Raw genomic sequence first — 20,341 nt, forward strand, 5'->3', positions numbered from 1 at the left:
TTAATCAGAACAGAGAGTAAAGTGAAAGTTGCTCAGTCACATCTGACTCTTTGCAATACTAACGCACTATACAGTCCACAGAATTCTCCAGGCCAGAATGCTGGAGTGGGTAGCCTTTCCCTTCTCCAGGGAATCTTCCCAACCCAGGCATTGAACATAGGTCTCCTGCATTGCAGGCGGATTCTTTACCAGCTGAGTCACAAAGTAAGCCCAATCAGAACAGATAAACTCCTTATCATTCACTAACAGTATCTCAGCTCAGAATCCAAGCTAGAGAAAGCATGAGAGACCTCTTAGTCAAACTTTTAAAATTTAAGCATTAAAAACCAGACTCTTCAAGATTTGGTTGCTACCTACTTCTGTTTCTCCATGCACCAGGCTCACACATTCAAGTCCTGGCATCTTGTCCATGCCTCTGTGTGCACGTCCTCTTACTGATCCCCTCCCCTGAATAACCTTTCTCCTTCCCTTCCTCTCTGGCCCTTATCTTGCTTTGCCTGGAGATGACACATCTCTGCAGAAGAATCCATTTAAGCATCACCTCCTCTGTGAAGTCATTCACTGCACCTACAATGTATCAGCTGTGCTTCTTTATTAACAAGTGTTTCCAGTTCTTTGAGGGCATGGACCATGTTGTGCTATAACTTCACAATGATTCAAAAAAGATTAATTCAAAGAATGAGTTTTATAGATTAAGATTGCAGAGCTTAACTTTTTCTCATATTCACACTACAGCAGCAGAGGTGGAACCAGAACCTAACACTGCTGAGTCGGTCCATTGAAAATCGTGGCATCACAAAAGGCTGATCAACACTCATTATCTGCCTAATCCTGCAACTGTAAATTTTTATACCCCAAAACACAAAGATTATTATACAAATTTATTTGTCTCATTTATGTATATAGTTTTTTAAGTGCTGGGCCTTTCTGTATGTTGTGTCAACTATTACAGAAAAGAGAATCAGAGAAATGAGACTTTAGCTTCTAATATAACGTATCTGTAACTTATGTTTCTGAATCCTTATTCAGCACTCTTCAATCCAGCTTCTTACCTACTGAGAACTTATATTTTCACATATATATATATGTATATATAAATAAAACTAACAAATGTCAAGGCCACTGAATCAGCAACTGTTCATAACTCTACACTAAATTAATTGATAATATGAGAAAGACCTAAAATTGCAAGGATACAGAATCATGACTAGATTATGGGCTTCCCAGGTGGCGTGAGTGGTAAAGAATCCACTTCTTAGTGCAGGAGATGCAAGAGACATGTGTTTGAGCCCTGGGTCGAGAAGATCCTCTGCAGAAGGAAATGGCAACACATTCCAGTATGCTTGCCTAGAAAATCCCATGGACAGAGGGGCCTGGTGGACAAAAATCTATGGAGTTGCAAAGAGGTGGACATGACTGAGCACACATGAATAGACTGATTCAAATTAATGCAAACACTCTTTACACATTAACTAATTAATTAACTATTTAATTAAACCCCATCCAGTGTTGGGCTTCTCCGGTAGCTCAGAGGTAAAGAATCCTCCTCCTTGCTAATGCAGGAGACACAAGTTCAATCCCTGGGTCTGGAGGATCCCCTGCAGAGGGAAATGGCAACCCATTCCAGTATTCTTCCCTAGAAAATCCATGGGACAAAGAAATCTGGCCTACAGTCCACGGGTTACAAAAGAGATACAACTGAGCGACTAAATAAACAACATTGAATGCTGTGAGTTTTAAAAAGCTAACAAGTAAATAATAATAATAATAAGATAAGAAAGAAAAGCACTTTACTAAACTAACAATAAGGCTCCAGATTCTTTAAGACAGGCAATGTAGAGCCGAGACTTCCTGATAAAGAAAAGTGACCATGAGGTCACTGGGGGTCCGCAGTGGGGTGCTCATTAATTACCATCACAACCGCAATGGCCTTGAAGGGACTGCTTCCCACTTAGTTCTATAAATTAGGGTAAACAGGGCTTTTTCTTAATGTCCCATGCTACCTATCTGAAGCCAGCCTAAAAGACTTGGCTAAAAATTAGGGTTAACAGAAAGACCAAAAAATAAGTAAGTAAATCAGATGACATGGGTAATAAATACTCTTGTTTTACTGGATGAGATCCACCCATTGCAGCAAGGAATCTTTCCCAGCCCCCATCCCGCTTCTCCATGGCAAAGCCATCTTTCCCTCCCTTCTCTAGGAATTCACTCCTGGACATGAAGACTCCTTCAAGGCCAGACTCACGACAGAGAATGAGAAGACAATAACAGGATATCTCCTTTCTCATCTACCGAAGATCCTCTTTCTCCGTTTCAGGCTCCTATATGAGGACTCATTTCTTTGCCCATTACCTTGCAGTCAGGAAAAACTGTGAAAGATTGTAATGAGCAGATAGACTGCTAGTTGTTCTTTCAGTGGCATGTTGGCATTGTTCTAGAGCCTCACAGGATCACTGGCATCTATAGGGGTCTTATGCCTTCCACTGGCTCTGACTGGATTATTTTACAACTCTAAAGTTATAGAAAACTGATAGTAATCAAATGATTCTCAGCCATTAAAATTGCAAATGAAGGCTGTCCTATAGAGACACAATCGATGCCTTGTCCTGTCTCCTGAGAGATGATTCTAATCATTAAGTGTTACTGTCCATGGATACTGACTAGTTCTGCACCTATTATAAATTCATTCTCACATTCATCAGCTGCCTATATGTGTTTGTTCTTTGGTTCCTTTGAGCTAGCTGTAAAATCCTTCACAAGTTACAAAAGGGCTTTGACACATGTTCATATTATACTTGTATGAGAGCCATGACTGCCATATTGAAAACTATCCTTGAATATGGCCACAGAAAAGCCATTTCATTAAAAGAACAAACATGAAATGCGAATAAGGGGCTGACAATCATCTAGAAAAAGGAAGCTAAGAATAATTGCTAAAATAGGGTATGAAATTGAGCTCTATCTACATATTCTGGCAGCAAAAGTGAAAAAGGCAAACAATAATATAAGATACACAAATATAATGAATTTACCAGTTCATCAGGGGAGATAAGGTTTTTTTCTAGAACTTGACTATAAGAGAAATACATAATAGACCCCTGTAACAAAAAGCAATATAATGCCAAAAGAGTCGATTTAAAAGAGATAAAAAATCATTCTTCATATCGCTGTTTTAAAAATAAACATCTCAACCCTCAAATAAGATAAAAGCACAGTTTTTCAGTTTCCTAGAGGCATTTCTACTATGCAGTGGTCTCAAGCTTTGGCGTACATTAGAATAGCTTCCCAAGTAAAGAACCTGCCTGCCTGTGCAACAGATGCAAGAGACGTGGCTTCAGTCCCTGGGTCAGGAAGATCCCCTGGAGTAGGAAACAGCAACTCACTCCAGTATTCTTCCTGCAAAATTCCATAGACAGAGAAGCCTGGCAAGCTACAGTCCGTGGGGTCGCAAAGAGTCAGACACGACTGAACTGAACTGAAAATCTGTGGATGGGGAAACCATGGTACAGAAGGTTTACTCTCTATCAATTACCTGGGCTTTCGTCCTGTGCGCTAACCTGGAGTTCTGAGAAAGTACTTTATGTGCAAGAATTTTTGGTTATCAACTAAAAGGAAATTTAGCATTATTGAAAAAAATCTTTTTGTGGAAGATTTCTCTTCCAATCTTGCGGGAAAAGAAGAGGTTAATGTGCCACTAATACAATGGAAGACACCTCGGGCCATAGTTTCACATTTTTATTTAGAATCTAAGTTTCAAATCTGGTAGGTTGATATGTGATGAGAAGACAGTGAGTTGTGAGGAGGACCAAGAAAGAAGAAACACTGAACTATCTTTAAAGAAAATCACTGTCTTACACCTGAAGCATTCTTATCCAAAAGTTTATGTAGCTTCTTGACCTGATTCTCCGTAAGCAAGAATCCAGAATTTCTACTTGAACACATTAGAAAATTCTATTACTCATTTAAACTCTGGTGAATAACAGTATTTTTGTGTTACTTATTTTATTTTAGATTTGTACCCTGGTGAGTTCCAAATGGGTTAGAACAGTTTATAGATAAACCCACAGGGCCAAATAAAATAAATACAGATTTAAAAAAATCTGTTGTGAGGGGGACAAATGTAGCAAAACCGTCCAGGTTTCAGAGCGAATCATATCACGACACCTGCATAATAAGCCGGGCTCTTGGTTTTACAGTAACTACGGAGAAAATGAAACTATTCTGGGCAACATAGCTTCTGTCTTCTAACAGCGTTCGCATGTGGATGGAAACACTTCTGCACAAATACACCTAAACACAACTTTTTTAGTCGTTGATTATGTGTCTTGGCAGAATCTGGGAATTATACCCACTATCTTATACTAATAAGTATACATCGGCAACAAAAAAAGAATAAATGAGGAACTAAAAAGTTCTAGCTTAAAGGCAACTAAATTGCATTGTAAGTCCTCTGATAAAACCCTTAATCTTTTAAGAGAGGCTTTTCTGACTCCTGACTACCATCTAGGGAGTCTAGGGTTTCTGAAGGCTGGCTGCCAAGGCCTACCTTGTTTGACCCTCTCCTCCGAAGGTGTGCTGTGGACACCATGGCATAGGAGCCGGCAGGCTCTGCATCTTCTGCCCGAGGACACTCAAGTGGAAAACTTATTTCTTACCCTGCAAGCTCCCATTGTTGTACATCTCATCCCTATGTCCTCTAAACTTCCTTTAACTGAGATCAAAACGCCAACCTTTTCAATAAAACTTAGAATGAAAATTATCAACATTACAGGGAAAATGGTTTGTTAAAATATTTTATATTTGTTTAATGTAAAATTGGAAGAAAAGATTAATCTTTTTCATTATTATTTTGAAAAGCTCCTATCTTCTAAGGTAGTGAGAAATAATAAGGTGAGAGCACATACAAACATCTATTTTTTGTTAGTTCAACTTTACTTTGAACACTGGATTTGATATTTCTAATTTTAAGAGTAAGCACATTAATTAGAAATATGAATTTCTTGATATTATCCTAGCATGTCAATTTCTTTAAAAATGTAAGGAAGCATTCTTGAAAAACAGAATAGAAACTTATTATCTACCGAAAAAGCCTATTAATTTCTGAATTCAGCTATAGCATATACATCATGACATCATACATGCTTGAAAGCAACTGTATTAAATATTTTACCATTTTCTATGTGTAAAATACTAGGCTAAGTTCCACAGTAGACCCAAGGATATTAAAGAAACAAATTCAGTCAATAAGGAGTTTATAATAAAAATTTATCATTGATGGATCAAGTAAGACTTATTATAAAGCATCATCAATAATAATGATCCTATAAACTGAAATTTTGGAAAACATTATAATAAAAATATAAGACTATATACATGTGTAATTTAGAAATGATTTATATTCCTAGTTTATCAATGTTCTCCATTTTATTAAAATGTTTACACATGCCATTGATAAGGTAATTTATTTCAATTGATTAATATAACAAAGACATCCTACAGACCCATTAAAAGGTTTACTTTACTGACAAGTTTTCCATTTCTTATTTATCATTATACTCTTTCCTCTCAATTTTGTGCACAACTGTTTTTACCCTTGGGAAATTTATTTATTATAATTATCTGTATGATACATACAGATAGCTATAAATCTTTAGCAAAAATGGACAAGAGAAGTAAGCAGACGGATGTAAAGAAAATGAAAGAAATCACAAAGAGTCAAATGTAAATTTTAAACAGCAGCGCAGACAGTATGTTGCAATGTATTAAACTACAGACTAAACAAAACATGTCTTATTTACTCAACCAGTTTCCCAAAGGAAGCGACTGCAGAGAAGAATGTGGTTTATTATGTTAATCAGTACAGGGTTTAAGTAAAGGTAAGAAAAGTGTTGACTAGTATACTAAAAAAAGGGTCTTTTCATTCATCCACTCATTCATTCATTCAACATTTATTCAGTACCTACATATCAGGGAGTTTATGTAACTTCTGGCAAGGGGCTGGCACTCAAATATTTACTGAAGCAAGAAAACGGAAAGGAGAGAAGGGGGAGAAGACCTTGGCTAGGACTTGGAAAGGCAGAAATACTATGCACAAGCAGAAGTGGAGGACAGAGAGGGAAACAGTGGCAAACACATGGAGATGACAAATAATAAAATATAATTGGTATAAAATAGGGAGATGACATAGGATAGTGAGAAGTTAAATCAGAAAGCAATACAGATTACATTGAATCTTGAAAGTAAGATTAACAGTTCAGACTATTCTGGAGGTAACAGCCTGCCTCTTGAAATGTTGCTGGGAGGACCTGATGAAGAGGACAATTTAACTAAGTTGATTTGTAAATTAAAACTAGTATGTAACTAGTATGGCAGACAGTTAATGCTCAGAGTCCTTAAAGAGCAGTCACAGGAATGGCTGACCATGTGTTTCAGATGAGAAAGATCTGCTGCTGCTGCTAAGTCCCTTCAGTCGTGTACGACTCTGTGCGACCCCATAGACGGCAGCCCACCAGGCTCCCCCGTCCCTGGGATTCTCCAGGCAAGAACACTGGGGTGGGTTGCCGTTTCCTTCTCCAGCGCATGAAAGTGAAAAGGGAAAGTGAAGTCGCTCAGTCGTGTCCGACTCTTAGCGACCCCATGGACTGCAGCCTACCAGGCTCCTCTGTCCATGTGATTTTCCAGGCAAGGGGACTGGAGTGAGGTGCCATTGCCTTCTCCTGAGAAAGATCTATTAGGAGGCAAACATAGTATCTTTTATAAGACGAGAAAGATAGCCGGAAGAAAAAAAAAGAGTATTCTGCTGCAAGAACATGATGTGTCTGTTCATTTATTCCAGTCATTTTTTAAGATCCCTTAGTAAAGGTATATAATTTTTTTTATCTAGAGTCCTGCACATTTTAAAACTTTTATTCTTCTATGTATCATACATATCACATACATAGTTGTTGCCATGTAAAAATAATTTTCCTATTTTACTCTTTAACTGATGATTATGTATATCCACATGGCATTCATTTTTTATATATTTTATTGCTCTTTTTATTGAACTCTTATTATTTTTAATGGGTTTAAAATTGAGACTCTTAGATTATAACACTTGACAATTATATGAAGTACAAAGATAAAATTTTCTACCTTTTAAAAATTTTATACCTTTTATATTCCATTTTGTTTTCTCCTATTACTAACTGGTAACAATTTTAGAACCATGTTGATTAACAGTAATAATGGTGGCAAATCTCATCTTATCTTCAATGGGGTCATTGATATATTTAAGGTCAAGGATTATGAAAAATCAGATTAGCATGATGCAGAGCTCTGCCAATAAGCAGCACTGAGAAATCAATGGAATGATGGAAAGAGCTTAGAGACCGGTTTGGAGATGACTGCAGTCATCCATGGCAGAGATACTAATAAATGCTTATCTAAGGCAGCAGAGCTAGAAGAGTACGGCCCACATTCAGAAATGCTGCTAAGAAAAAATCCGTAACCTTGATGCCCAATGAATTTTAGGGGTGCAAAGAGAAACAAGAAAACTAGGATGGTTTGCCAGGTCTTGAGTCTGGCTCCAAGATGCAACATTAGGAATACTGAAAGAAAAGTAATGAAACATCTGTTGAGATCACACAGCAAAAGCAATTGGGTAAAAAGGTCAAGCATCACTGACATATAATTAAAGGCCAACTTGAAGAAGGTGTGGAAAAGTAAGAGGACTAACCCTTGTATACTGGGAAACATCTGATTTTGGAAGGATGGTAACGAAGAAACTGGCATAGGAGATGGAGATATTTAGCAAAGAAGTAAGGAACAATTGGTTAGCATGGTTTACATTAAAGCAACAGGAGGGGAAGATTTTTCTTTTATAAAAATTATATAGCTAAAAAAAGAAAAGTCCGAGAAAAGGCTAACTTTAAGGTTTTCAGAAGCTTTTACTGGTGACCTTTTGGGACTTAACTTCAATTGAATGATGAAAGGGAGAGAGATACAGGGGCTAAAAAGAGAGTGTTGACTTTGAGAAAGTAAAAGCAACAGTTAAGCTACTAATTCTTGATGTCTAATAATAGAAGAGAAACTAAATTTACTGGTAGGGAGGTAAGACACTGGGGTCAAGTGAGTTTTGAAAATAGAGAAAAGAACTGACTGGAAATCTAAAACAAAAACAAAATCCCACAGTGGATTATTGAGGAAGCAAAGATCTGAATGAGAAAGCCAGTGAGAAAATTAGGAACCTAATGGAAAGGGGGAAAACAGAGCTGAACATAAATATTGTGAGGTTATAGAACTGAAAGGAGACATTCATTCTTGTCTATTTATACAATAAGGTAGGAGGTAAGGACAAATGTTCAGAGTGTTAATGATGTCGTAGAAGGCTGAGGGGAGATATTGTGGAGAATGAACTGGAAAATCAAAAAGACTTCAGAGGCAAGTTGAGTAGGACCAAGAGCCTAAATGAAGTTTTTTTGAAAAAGTAATTTGCTGTGTGTTGTCAGCAATTTTGCCTGTTTTTTAAGAAGCAATGCACCATAGTCTAGAGAAAGAAAAATGAGTAAGAGAGTGAATGACTGATTCAGGAAGGGAACCCAGAAACAGCAGAGGCTAAGGTGGGAACAATTTCAGAACCTCTCATTGCAAGGACTGTTCATGGAGTGCAGGGGGCAACAGAAACAGGATTACACCAAGATCCTGGGCCAGGGGAAGGCTTTGTGGCTGGGGGAAAACAAGCACTTGCTATACAATTTTAAACTAAATGTTACACAATTATGAAAGCCTTAAAGAGGCAACAACAGAGTCTAATGCCTGAGAACACTGGGTGCTTCTGGCACCTGTTCTTTTCAACGCTAGAGCCAGTCTATGACAGAAGCGCAAATACCACCTCAGGCTAAAGCTGAACAGGACATGTATAGCCCATCTACCAATAATGCTAGCTGTCTTCTAAAATCTGATTTTCCAATCTCATACTGAGAATTTTAAAATATTTTATCTACTGTCAACCTTTAAACTTGGGATCTCAATCAAAACATGAACTGAATGTTTTAATGATAGCCCAGTATTTCTGTTGTTTCTTTATTATTTTATTTTAACTGAGATAGAACTAACATGTTAACATCAGTTTCAGGTATACAGCATAATTATTATATATATATATCTTATATATATATATATGATATATATATATATATATATCTTATATACACACACAGAGAGAACCAAATCTAAGCATCTTTCACTGACACCAAATGAAAATACACAAAATTTCTTCTGCTGTATTTTAAGGAAAAATCTTGCTTCCCTGGTGGTTCAAAAAGAATCTGCCTGCAATCCCATGGACAGAGACTGGTGGGCTACAGTCCCTGGGGGCACAAAGAGCGGGACACATCTGAGCAACTAACACTTTCACTTTCACACTTTATAGAACCTACACGTTCCTATCATGGATAGACTAGGAAATTCATTCATTAAAGATTATGATTACCAAGTTCTGATATTTTGAAGTCCCAGAAGATAAATGCATACATGTGATACAATCACAACAATGAAGAAGATGTACACAGAATGACCGGAAGAATATTGACCTTTGGGAAGGAGAGGGGGGGTGAGATTTGGAAGGAAGCGTGACTAGGCTTTTCGGGATGCTGGTAGTGTGATCCAAAATTAACCTAAATGGTTGTTACACAAGTGTAGTTACTTGGTAACTTACTGAATTACACACTTAAAATACGTGTGTTTTCCAATGTATGTATTACACTTCAAATAAAAATTCCTGGAAAAAGGCTGAAAAGAAGCAAGTTAATGAGGTATAATACAGATTCTTTCTAGAGTGGCAAAACCATGGATAATCTTTATACTTTCTTCTAAATATAACTTCTCAATTTCATAAAGGAAAAAAGATATATTTATTAAACACACAGATGAGGTATCTTGGAATGAACTAGTAATGTCTGCTTTTTAGAAGAGAAATAACTATCTTCCAAATGGATAATGATACATAAACCTATACCCAGCTTATAAATACTAAACTAAGTATCAATGAGCAGAACTGATACTGAAGGGAAAAAGTCAGGGATTCTAAAAATACATTAATACAGAAAATTCCAATTATACCAATGGACACATATTACAGGTCTAGAAGCATAAGCCTAAAGACAGAAAAAAAGGTTTCCAATTTAGAAATAATAAGGGTAAGAGAGAAAAGAGAAAATGCCAGGACTATACAAATCAAGATCAGAGGGAAAAAATTCAAAGAAAAATGTTCTGAAGTGAAAGATGATTTCAGTCTGGTTAACAAGAGGGCACAGAGTATTTCTTAGCAATTATCCTTCAAGAATGACCCCAGACACTTATTTGTCAAGTTTTAAACTTTTAAAGACAAGACCTTACACTCAGTCAAAAAGAAAGGAGGTTATAACACAAGAATCTCTTTGGATCTAATTTTTCAGATCTCTAACAAGGGAGAAGCTAAAAAGAAAATTATAAATACAAGAAAAATCTCTTTTAAGACAGGGAATATATTAAAGCATGGAAGTCCAAAAGTATGTCAGCAAAGTCTCGTAGCTATTAGAATCAACACAAGAGATGACAAGTTTTTGAAAGATGATTGAAAGGTATTCTCTAAGAGGTGAGAGAAAACTACTTTTCAATAGAATAAACTATGAACAAAGAGTGAGATTAAATTAACATGCAATCAGTAATCTCGAATACATATATATGAGAATAAAGGATAAATACATGTTAAAAATAACTTAAACTACCAACAAAAGGTTAATGTGGTAGATTTAGAATGGTGACAAATTCTTTGCACCTACTCCCAACAAGAGGTGGAGTCCCTCTGTCACTCTGAATCTGACCTGGCCTTTTAACTTGCTTTGCAACAGAAGGAACATTGTGTGACTCTGAGGTCTAGTCCTGAAGACACCTCGCTATCACCCTCCTGGAAATCTACAACTGCCAGGTAAAGCAGCCTGGACTCATCTGGAGACACGTGGCTCAGAAGAAAACCAGTGCTGTACTCTATGTATTTGTGTGAAGCCACCTTCGATCACATAGCCCTGGTTAAGTCACTAGATGGCTGGAGTCACATGAGTGACCCCAGGTGAGATCAATAAAGGAACTACTTGGCTGAGTTTGGTGGAAATTATTGAATCACAGAATTAATTGTAAGCAAAGAAAATTGTTGTTTAAACTACTAGGTTATAAGGGACTTGGTTACAAAAGAGAACTTTTAAAATCTTTTTTTGTTGTTTTTTTTTTATTGTTTTGTTAGCAAAAGATAACTGAGATAAGATAAGTGAGAGGAAGACAGGGAGGTGAACTAAGAACTTGATGCTTATTCCCCATGGAAAGGAGTTTAATGTTACTTGGTAAAGCTATACATTAATAATATAAATAAAACAAATGCTTGCATCAAAATGTGATGATTTTAGATATGCTCTTTTAAAAAAAAATGTTGCTTTTAAAAAAAACTTAGTTTGAAAGGAAAGTTTAAAGTCCAAGACAGAATATAAATAAAATAAAGGGAAAAATATAAATTTACAGGGAGAAGAAAAGTATAAACTAATCACTGAAAATGTTGAATCATATGAAACATTTAGAAATGTATTCTGAATCTTTCCATCTTTATATTTCTAGTCATACCTGTGGTTTGCTCTCCCACAATAGCCAGAACGATCTTTTAAAACACAAATCACGGACAGCCACGTGCGCAAGAATGAAACTGGACGACTATCTTACACCATAAACAAAAATGAAAATGGATTAAAGATTTGAATGTAAGACCTGAAACTATAAAACTCCTAGAAGAAAATATAGGCAGTAGGCTCCTTGACACAGGTCCTAGTAGTAATTTTTTGGCTCTAACTCCAGAAGTAAAGGCAATAAAAGTGAAAAAAAATCAAGTGGGACTAAAGATTTTGCCCAGTGAAGGAAAGTATCAAAAAAGAAGAAAAGATAACCTACTGAGTGGGAGACTGTTTGCAAGCCATATATCTGATAAGAGGTTTTACTATCCAAAATATGTAAATAACTCATACAACTTAGCACCAAAAACAAATAATCTGATTAAAACATGGGCAGAAGTGAATAGATATTTTCCCAAAGAAGCTATACAGATGGCCAACAGGTATAATACATGAAATCGTGCTCAAGGTCACTAATTATCCAGGAAATGCAGATCAAAACCACAATGAGGCATCACTTCATACCTGTGAGAACGGCTCTTAACAAAAAGACAAGAAATAGTAAGTGGTGGCGAGGAAGTAGAGAAGAATAAGCCTTTATACACTGTCGGTGGCAATGCAAACTGGTACAGCCATGATGGGGGATAAATGAAGACTCCTCAAAAAATTAAAAATAGAACTACTATATGATGCAGGAATTACATTTCCGGTATTTATCTGAAGAAAGTGAAAACACCAATTTGACATTTGGCACTCTCCAAAACCTGGATGAGGAGTTGCCATGCTTCATAGATGCACATGTATTGACTCAGGCCACAGGCTGGGGATTGCAGAGATGGGTCAACAGAAATATAGGAGAAGGAAAATATCTAATTTAGGGTCCCTTTTTGGGTATTGTCATGCTTCAATAGGCACATTACAACTTTTTATAAACTGGAATAGCAAACAGGTATGATTATTTTATTAAAAATAGCTTCTATGATAAATGTTTTTCTCAGAAAAGGAATATATTTAAAGTACATTGTATTTACATTAAGGATCATACCATTTCACTCATCACTATTTTCAATTTCTTCTCTTCTTAGATGCTACTAAGTCATTTTCAAACAATTATTCTAATGCTAATGAGAATATTTTAACATATAATGAGAATATTTTAAACTTAGAATTATGTCTTGAATTTCTAAAATAAAAAGAAACCCATGTATTCATTTAAACTTAAGAACACAGTAATGAGAAACAGAATTTGCTTTGTGTTATCATAAATGCATAACTTCTTAGTCATACAGTAGAATTTCTACATATTTTGTTTTAGTAATATGATGGCATTTTCACATAGCATGCATTATTAAAGTATCTTATCACTCAAGGTAGTCAAGTGTTTCTGATTTGAGTTTACACTTTCCAAAACTGAAACTGCTTTATTAAAAAACCTGAAGAATATTTAAAATTCAAAAAAGTCCTCAAGAGAACAAAAAGGGGAAAAGATGAAGTTTGGTAACTAAGACAGTAGCCATTCTCCTCTACTTTGCTCCCCATGCGGAGGAACTCTCTTCTGACATGGCCTGAGAAGAGAGGGTGACCGTCCTGAGAGGGAAATGACAGGCCCATAATCTCGACTGCTTAGTAGACAGCTCCCCATGCGGAGGAACTCTCTTCTGACATGGCCTGAGGAGAGAGGGTGACCGTCCCGAGAGGGAAATGACAGGCCCATAATCTTGACTGCTTAGCGGACAGCTGAATCCAGGGCCACACACTTTTGACTTCCATCAACCTCTGGGGTCGATCCTTCCTCACTCCATTCTTCTCCTGCTACCCTTTCTTTCCATTGGAGGAGGTCTACAAGCTAGGCACAATAATTTGGGGGAAGTTTCCTTTTCCTCTCAGCAAAGTTAACCCTTCGAGAGGAAAAAAGTATGTCAAGTTTCTGGATACCTCTTCTTCCCTAGTATTTCAAATGCTCAAGTTTACACAGCGAAAAAGGTCAGGTTTCTTAAGTAAATGTATTTTACCTTGCCCTAAAGGCAAGAATTTTGTTCATAAAAGCAATGCATGCCACACGTAGAGCTATTTGTAAACTGTATGGGTAGGAAAAAATATGAGGAGATTGATCCATTACCTGAGTAGGACTCTGAAGACTTAAATCTAAACCACAAGTAAATTCTGTATGATGTTCCACTGTTTCAAGAAGAGGGTCAGGCTTTGAAAAGTTCCAGAATCTGTGAATATAAAGAAAAATAAATAATTTAAATATTAAAACTACAAAGAAACTTTTACGAAAAAATAGATATTAAACATAGCAAAGATTTTAGCAAAATAGGCTCAACCAATTCATAAATGCAGAGCCCCACTACTAATCTATGTAAAAAGCTAATAAAGAAAAAAAATGTGTTTTCTACTGTATATAAAAAGACAAAAACAAAATGGAATTATTAATCAATGCACTCCTGTAGAAGTTTATTGTATTCCCATTAGTATACTTTATAGGACAGAAGTTATAGTTCATTTTTTTTTAATATTGTCCAAGGACATTTGAGATGAGAGACACTATGCTTTTTTAGCAATTCTAAAAGCATTCATGGCTGTAAAATAAGGATATTGGATTACACGAACTCTTAACATTTTGTGTTTTTAAATACTACTTCATTTCTCAACAAGTGACATGAACAGACTGTAGGTTTAATTTACATTTCAACAGCAATTCAAAGTTTTTAAAAAGAATCTGCTCTCTTATGAAAATCTCTGTAATTCTGAAATTATCTTTTTTCTGAGGCAAGGCCTTTCTTATAGATTCCACATCAATGTAATTTCTAGAGGCAAGAAAAACTGAAATATGTTTTCCTCAGCCAAAATTAAATATTCTATTTATCCTCTATAGACTGGGAGTGGTAGTATTTATCATAAAATATCTCTGATTTCTACTATACAGAGAAGAATTTTGTCCTGTTCTCAAAGCACAAAATAGTACTTTATGTCTGAAGCTTTATTTGCTCATCATCTTTATTATTTGACTCTACACACACCACAAAAATGGCATATTCAGAATCACAGAGTCATACCAATTCAGCTTGCCTAATCATCTACAACATGGGACACGTTGAAGGTTTAGCAGATCTCTTTGAAAGAGAGTAAATACACAGAACTAACAGTCAGTTTGTTTAACCTGGTGGTTATTATTTCCCTAATAAATACAGAGTTGGTCTTATTAAGTTTGAAAAGGACTGTTGCTATGGATAATCCACTGTGGGGTACCACAGAGACAATGAATAAACAGCCCATTTATCAGATCACTGAAATCTACACAATATTTAAGGAGAGTGATTTTACTTTTGAAAAATTTCTTGTCCAAACAAATGAGGGTACAGGCTGTGGTCTTTCTCAGAAATTATAAAAGTGATCTCTGCTGTTTTTGCATATTTGTTCATTTGGATCTAGAGACAGAATTGTACTGAAATCTAATTTTCTAGATCTTGATAAGGTTTATAAGCAAAAGTAAATATATAATTTTTTCATCATTTCATTCCTGAAACATGGTTATTCACTGATTTGCATTATTTGAAGCAATAATCAAATGATTTTGTACATACCCACTTTGTTCCAAAAAATGTTAACAATGGTTTTGAAAATATGCACTTAATACGGCAAAAAATATATAAGTTAAAGGAAAAGTAAGGGTAGAAAAGTCAATTCAAATCTGTAGTGAGAGTGGTAAACAAAAATATATATTCATGAAGTTGTATATACTTGACAGGGAGTACCTTGAGATGCTAAGCTTTGCAGCAGTCAAAGCAGAATAGGAGACATGACCAGGCCCTGAATTCATAGTGTCTACATCCAAATTGCTCTTGGAAATTTCAGAAGGAAATTCATCCATGGGAATTCATATTACCTAATCCTATACTTAGGTAATGAAGAGCATCCTCAACATTCCTTAAGGAAACACAGAGATGTTGCTTCATGGGTTCTTCCTCATGAGTCAACAGCATTACACCAAATGGTGGTTTAGCACAACCCTTCTATGGGAAGGTCATTTAATCCAGGTACCAGCTCTCTTAACTTCACTTGAGATTTAGATTTTTTTTCAGTACAATGAATTAAATACAAACCATAAAAAATGGTTTCTTTTAGAAATTTTTTTTAAAGATAATAGGAAACGGAGTACGTCAAGGCTGTATATTGTCACCCTGCTTATTTAACTTATATGCAGAGAACATCATGAGAAACGCTGGGCTGGATGAAGCACAAGCTGGAATCAAGATTGCTGGGAGAAATATCAATAACCTCAGATATGCAGATGACACCACCCTTATGGCAGAAAGTGAAGAGGAACTAAAGAGCCTCTTGATGAAAGTGAAACAGGAGAGTGAAAAAATTGCCTTAAAGCTCAACATTCAGAAAACTAAGATCATGGCATCCGGTCCTATCACTTCATGGCAAATAGATGGGGAAAACAGTGGAAACAGTGGCTGACTTTATTTTTCTGGGCTCCAAAATCACTGCAGATGGTGACTGCAGCCATGAAATTAAAAGACACTTACTCCTTGGAAGGAAAGCTATGACCAACCTAGACAGCATATTAAAAAGCAGAGACATTACTTTGCCAACAAAGGTCCGTCTAGTCAAGGCTATGGTTTTTCCAGTAGTCCTGTATGGATGTGAGAGTTGGACTGTGAAGAAAGCTGAGCACCAAAGAATTGATGCTTTTGAACTGTGGTGTTGGAGAAGACTCTTGAGAGTTCCTTGGACAGCAAGGAGATCCAACCAGTCCATCCTAAAGGAGATCAGTCCTGGGTGTTCATTAGAAGGACTGATGCTGAAGCTGAAACTCCAATACTTTGGCCACCTGATGCGAAGAGCTGACTCAGTGGAAAAGACCCTGATGCTGGGAAAGACTGAGGACAGGAGGAGAAGAGGACGACAGAGGATGAGTTGGTTGGATGGCATCCCTGACTCGATGGACATGGGTTTGGGTGGAGTCCGGGAGTTGGTTATGGACAGGGAGGCCTGGTGTGCTGCGGTTCATGGGATCACAAAGAGTCGGACATGACTGAGTGGCTGAACTGAACTGAACATGGATTTGTTTATACCCTCCTGACAAGGTTCTGGAAAACAGTTTTTATTGTTCTTTTGTTATTTTAGGCCAGTTAAAGGATAAGGCAGCACTGAGGACAAGACAGGTGGCCTTAAGAAAATTTGGTTACTAATAAGGGCACGTGTGTGAAACCATCCAACTTTAGCTTGAACAAGTGTGACACAGAAAGTCACACATGCAGGAGGGCTAAAATTCGACTCAAAAAGTTTGAATTTGCTCTAATACACAGTGTAATGGGCAGTCATGGCCCCACCCAGTTCCACACCACATATTCACACCATCCTAATTTTAACATACGAGAAACCATCAAGTATTACTGTGCATTTTGCAAAACCCTCATGAAACAAAATGCATGCTAACACTCTAAGGTTACTATTTGGTGAAAGGAGGGCTAGTCTAGTGAATGTCCTAATAGCATTATTGACTGTTACTCTAATGTAATTATGAAATTATGTAACATACAAAGTGTATATTACAGTGCAAAAACACTGAGACATTCATTCTAGCAGAATGGCTGACTAGGTGCCTAGACCAATTGGAAAAAATCCCAAATCCTATATAATACAGAAAAACAACACCAGAAAAACTTCACAAAAGCATCAGCAAGGAACACTCAGGTAAAAACCATGTGAACACTGAACCCCAGAAATGGATGTGGAACAACGATGCCAGTTTCTGCCTTCAGAGGATCTGCTAGAGAGAACCCACGCTTTAGATTTAATTAATATTAATAATTTTAACCAAATTAAAATGTCTTAACAAAAATATCAAGTTAAACACAGTAAACTGCATAAGCTCAATCAGTTGAGAAAACCAAAAGCAGAGCCATGGGACTATGTAATTTGTTTTTTAATTGCAAATGGCTCTTTCAATAAATAACAAAAAGAAATGTATTTTTCTTCATTCCAACCTTCCAATGGCAATCACTGTTAACAGTTTGATATGTATACAGTGCCAGAATTCTTCTGTGTTGCAACAGGAAGGGGTGAACTCTAAGGAGGAGGTGAGCTTTTCTCCAGGTTTTCTTGCAATTGCAGTGGAGGGAGTGGGCAAGTTCTCTTCCTGCAGCCTTCCTCTGGACTCTAGGGCTCCAGAAGTTCTAAATATCTCAGGACTTTCATATGCCTATCATGCCAGTAAAACTGGCTCCTTTTAATTGGGAGAAGTCAGGCCACATATATCATTGAGTGGTCAAATAAGACATATTATTTTTAAGTGAAATGTTTGTTTTGGTCTAGCACATATAGTACTTGGTGCCTTTTTGTCTCTTTGCTGATGAAATCACTGACTCATGGGAAGTAAATATATTAGAAAGGCCTCCAATGATTAAAAATACTACAGAACTGTAGGGACATTTTTCATTTAAACTGGAAATGGAAAAAGAGAAAAATTCATCCTAGTATGATGTCTGGGTTGAGTTTCTTTTTGTCTCTGACTCTACAATTCATGAACACAGCAAACATGTAGTACTGTGTCAAAAAAACATCAAAATTATTTAAAAAATAAAGCCAAAATTACTTTTTACTTATTTAAATGTAATTTGAAAACTCTATACTAATGCTTTTGAAATTTAGCCTATAGGTGAGTTCAGCAGAAGGTTTAAAATATTTTACAAAGTTCTTTCTTTTCCTTTTCTGTTTCCAACTTTAGAGTTATTAACTCTTTGTCTTTCCTAACTACAAGAAAAAGATGGGGAAATGTTTTGGCAACTTTTCAATGTCTTATATGTACATTAGTTTTAATTAATTAGTAATTAGTTAATCATGAGGCTTTTGTTTTCACACTGCTCATAATTTAATTTTTTAGGGATCAGAAGGCATTTTAGGTCCTTTATTAGTGAGTCACGGTCTCGTGTTTTTAAAATTTTAAGCGAACTGCACCATTAAAAGCTCCTCTGTTTGCACTGTTTGGGTCTAGCAGTGATAAGCAAAAATGTCACAATGGCTTCTTTTCTCATTATTTAATTACTTATTTATTCAACAATTTGTAAGTTCTAGAATATGCTGGTACAAGCACAAGAAGCAAGAGAGCTGACCTCAGACTTCCTCCAGCTCATTGTCCAGTGGGATAGACTGACATTTAAAAAAAAAAAAATCACAAAAACACAAATGTAATTGCAATTGACAAGTGCCCCCAAAAGACAATGAAGAAGGATTTAAGAATGAACTCACGAGGAAAGTGACCCTGAGCTGAAATCTGAAGGTTGAGGAGATAGCCAGGTGGAAAGCAGAAAAAGCAGCTTGCATTTAAGGTGCTAGTAGTGATGATGAAGAAAGGCTGGTAGGATGGAGATAAATTTAGGCAGAATTAATAGGACAGAAGAAATCAAGGCTGATTCCCATGTTTCTGGCTTCTAGCATAATACTTACAATGCTTCCACTATACATTTATTTACAGATCTATTGTCCTCCAGTGGGGCTTCCCTGGAAGTTCAGCTGGTAAAGAATCCGTCTGCAACGCAGGAGACGCCAGTTCGATTCCTGGGTCGGGAAGATCCCCTGGAGAAGGGATAGGCTACCCATTCCAGTATTCTTGGGCTTCCCTGGTAGCTCAGATGGTCAAGAATCTGCCTGCAATGTGGGAGACCTGGGTTTGATCCCTGGGTTGGGAAGATCCCCTGGAGGAGGGAATGGCAACCGTCTCCAGTATTCTTGTCTGGACAATCCCCCTGGACAGAGGAGGCTGGCAGGCTACAATCCATGGAGTCACAAAGAGTCAGATGTGACTAAGCACAGCACATTTTCCTCTAGTAGGTTCCTTGAATTCAGGGACAGTATCCTATTTGTATCTCTCATATATATAAAAATGTCTGTCTGACACATGGATACCCGAAGAATGTTTCATGAATGGATGAATAAAAAAATTAAGTGAGGATATAAAGGACAAGATAGAGAAATAACAAAGGCCAACCTCACAAATAAGGTAACATTTAAATCACCTTTAGACCTGGTTCCCAAATGATGGACCCAAAACTCCTTATACCAGACATTCAAAAAATACACACTCCCCAGCTTTGCTGAGGAATTTTTTCCTGGAAATTCTGAGTAGATCAGAAATGAACCCAGAAAGCTTTCCACAGGAAATGCTGATGCTCAACCAACTAGGTTTGGGAATCACCATCCAAAGCAGTACTTCTTAAGCTTAACTTATTTCAAGATACCAATGTGACAAATTCCCATGAGAAACAGCGGCGATCTTAGGCCGAAAGGGAGGCTAATAGGGCAGTGGTTCTCAACCCTGACTATCGGAATCAATTGAGAAGCTTAACTCATCTGAGGTGCACCTCAGGCACAGGAAGGTGCAGACATTCTCCAGGTGATTACAATGCGCAGTGCAGGTTGAGAACCTCACGAGAACCGTATTTTGAGAAATATTCCTTTCCTATTGAAGCTAGCTCAAGATGGTTTCTGTTTCACACATGCATGCATGTGTGCACACACACACAAACACAGGATCTAATAGTGGAGGAAGAAAAGGGACGCTACTGAATTTTCTTTTAAGATGAAAATATTAATAACTAATGGTTTTTATTCTCTGTATTGTCTTCCTCTATTTCTTTGCATTCTCTATATAGTTC

At 36.8% G+C, this 20,341-nt stretch overlaps 1 protein-coding gene across 1 annotated transcript in view; it reads right to left on the minus strand.

Annotated features, from left to right (window-relative positions):
* The window catches only part of PEX7 (peroxisomal biogenesis factor 7), a 76,340-nt gene that overhangs the window by 4,559 nt on the left and 51,440 nt on the right, over positions 1-20,341 (minus strand). Inside the window, exon 9 of the mRNA XM_065931282.1 lies at positions 13,792-13,891. Coding sequence (XP_065787354.1) covers positions 13,792-13,891 — 100 coding nt within the window. The remainder of the gene's footprint in view (positions 1-13,791; positions 13,892-20,341) is intronic.

Source organism: Muntiacus reevesi, chromosome 3 (assembly GCF_963930625.1).
Source record: "Muntiacus reevesi chromosome 3, mMunRee1.1, whole genome shotgun sequence".
In the NCBI taxonomy this organism is placed as follows: Eukaryota; Metazoa; Chordata; class Mammalia; order Artiodactyla; family Cervidae; genus Muntiacus; species Muntiacus reevesi.